Genomic DNA, 2,411 nt, shown 5'->3' with positions numbered 1-2,411 from the left:
TTATGAAATTCACTTAAATTAACTAATTATATATTTTTTCTTGCATTTTTACTTTTATTTACTACTTGTCAAAGATGACTTACCTGCTTCAGTAACGTATCGGATGTTTGTGTTAATAAATAATTATTAAAACTTATCTATTTTTATTATAATAATATGTTTTTATAACAATTTTAATATCTACCAACATTTATTCACAACATAAAATAAAAAAAAAATATTGAGTCTACCTCACGTCTACCCTACATCATAGTTTTACATTTTTTAAATAAAATTAGAACGGCACTGATAAACCGGAATTTAAGTCGGCCATATTTGAGTCCCATCGCGGTGGACCTAAGATTTTTGATATGCTCCTTCCTTAGTCTTCTTATTCAAAGTATTTAGCTTATAAAACAAAAAACTTTTGATTTCTAACCAAAATTTTTCTTGACGGGTGATAATCAAAGGCCAAAATGACATTCCTCGCAAATTTTGAAGTATAATCAGTGGAAAAGTCAAAAGTTTGTTAACTTTTTCCAAGAATTGAAAATTACTACCACTAATTATGTCGTTCTGAATGCTTACATTAAAATTAGGTGAACAAACTTCTACGGCTAATTGATGCCCAGTTGCACCGTTTGTATAAACTTGGTTTAAAGGTTAAACGGTGATTAACTATATAATATTTTATTACAGTTCACTGTTTAGGCTTTAAACAAAGTTTACACAAACGGTGCAAGTGGGCATGAAACTACTAATTTATTCTACTGATTTCGAGGTTCTGAATGAAGCTTAACTCTTACCCTCCAAATTTCGTTCGAATCGCTAAAAGCACTTGAAAGAAAATTATAACAAGCCGAAAAAAAATTAAGACTTTACCCTCCTGTAGCTACGAAACAAAACAGAATCGGACCCATGTTGATATGAAAAATAAATCTTATTTTTACGTGAGGAATCTCCCCATGAGAAATGGCACATGTTTTTTGAAACACCCGTAAAAACTGCTATAAAACGTTGAATTTTGTCCCAAAGGAAAATATTAAATCGAGCAAAGATCTAATCGGCAGGCCAAGTCCGCAGGCTGGGTCCAAAGGCTGGGTCCTGGGTTAAAGTGTATGGGGGGCTATTTAATGACGTGCACTTTTATTAATTTTCTTATAGACCTTATTTAACTGTTTAAATGTTTTTAATCACAGATTAGTTTTGGTGTAAACGCAATGGCGTGTTTCCTGCACGCGTGTCGTCACCAAAATGAGGCCAAAGCCCGGAAATACATAGCGAAGATTTTATGGTTATTAAGTTACGACGATGACAAGAACAGTTTAATCGAAGCCTTGGACAAATATGCTGTCGGAGTTCCACCAATCCTGTGGCTACCTTGGACGCCACAATTGTTAAATTGTTTAATGCAACACGAAGGAAATGTTATATTAAACCTATTATGTCAAGTAAATATAGAAACATAATATTCATATTTCACTCCTCTAAATTTAATTTTATTTGTTTTTATTTTCAGGTTGGTAGAATGTTTCCTCAAGCTGTCTATTTTCCGGTTCGTATACTTTATTTGGCACTGAGAACGGCTAGTGCTAGGGAAACCAACACAGTTCAACAACAACAAGCCTCTCAGGAGTCGCAGGGTGGAGATAGTAATCAAGGTAACCATTTCTACTAATCATTTAGTAGCCTAGATCAAATATCTGAATGTAGAATGTATGGGAAGGGGTTAATCACCAGGACCTCATCATATAGTCTCAAGGCTTTGACAAAAGCCAGTATCTGAGACGGTTTTACAGAGGTTAGTTCTACATCTCCGATTCCATGGCACGAATGGTTGTCGTTTCGGCGCACCCAGTGATGAGGTGTTCTGATGTTTCCCCACAAATTATGCATTTGCCGTTGTTTCTTAGCTTTAATCTACTGAGGTATTCGTTGAGGAGACAGTGTCCTGTTAAAAAACCCCGTGACAATCCAAAGATTGTTCTTACTAAAATTAAGGAAAATCTTCGATTTTTCTCGGTCTTAAGTTCTGAGAAGTTCTACTGATGGAGTCTTCCAGGTTTCTGAGTTCCACTTTAAGTTGGTTTCCAGTTGGGAAGAAGAACGGTTCTGGTTCAGTTAGTGGAGTGTTCGCTCGTTTTCTATTTAGATCGTTTGCTTCTTCATTGTCTTCTGTCCCTTGGTGGGCTAGAACCCAGAGTAGGAGGTCTTTATTATATTTGTCTAATTTGTTGAACTTCTCTAGTCATTCTTTAATCAACTTCGAATTGAACTTTTAAAGCTACTTGACTATCGAATAATATGGCTATTTCTTGTTTCCGATAGTTCCTATCTAAGATAAGTTATACACATCTTTCGATAGTGTAGATTTCTGCCTGAAGGATGCTGGGGTAGGTACCCATTGGTTCTGAGTATTTAGTTTTCGGCCC

At 35.4% G+C, this 2,411-nt stretch overlaps 1 protein-coding gene across 1 annotated transcript; it reads left to right on the top strand.

The window, feature by feature from the left end:
* Positions 1–1,157: 1,157 nt before the first annotated feature.
* Positions 1,158–1,657, top strand: LOC115885637 (transformation/transcription domain-associated protein-like). Its single transcript, XM_030904601.1, has 2 exons — positions 1,158–1,430; positions 1,499–1,657. Exons 1-2 carry the CDS (start codon positions 1,200–1,202, stop codon positions 1,655–1,657), a joined length of 390 nt encoding a protein of 129 aa, XP_030760461.1. The 5' UTR covers positions 1,158–1,199.
* The last annotated feature ends 754 nt before the right edge of the window (positions 1,658–2,411 follow it).

The sequence above is a fragment of the Sitophilus oryzae genome, unplaced genomic scaffold (genome assembly GCF_002938485.1).
Source record: "Sitophilus oryzae breed Bouriz unplaced genomic scaffold, Soryzae_2.0 scaffold_405_pilon_pilon, whole genome shotgun sequence".
NCBI classification, from domain to species: Eukaryota; Metazoa; Arthropoda; class Insecta; order Coleoptera; family Curculionidae; genus Sitophilus; species Sitophilus oryzae.
The sequence above is the reverse complement of the archived record's forward strand: the minus strand, read 5'-3'. Positions and strand labels throughout refer to the sequence as shown.

Bases quoted from the DNA above. Each gene is read 5' to 3' on its own strand.
- LOC115885637 (XM_030904601.1), top strand. From the start codon at position 1,200: ATGGCGTGTTTCCTGCACGCGTGTCGTCACCAAAATGAGGCCAAAGCC. The intron at 1,431-1,498 runs GTAAATATAGAA...TTTTATTTTCAG, and splicing joins TATTAAACCTATTATGTCAA to GTTGGTAGAATGTTTCCTCA.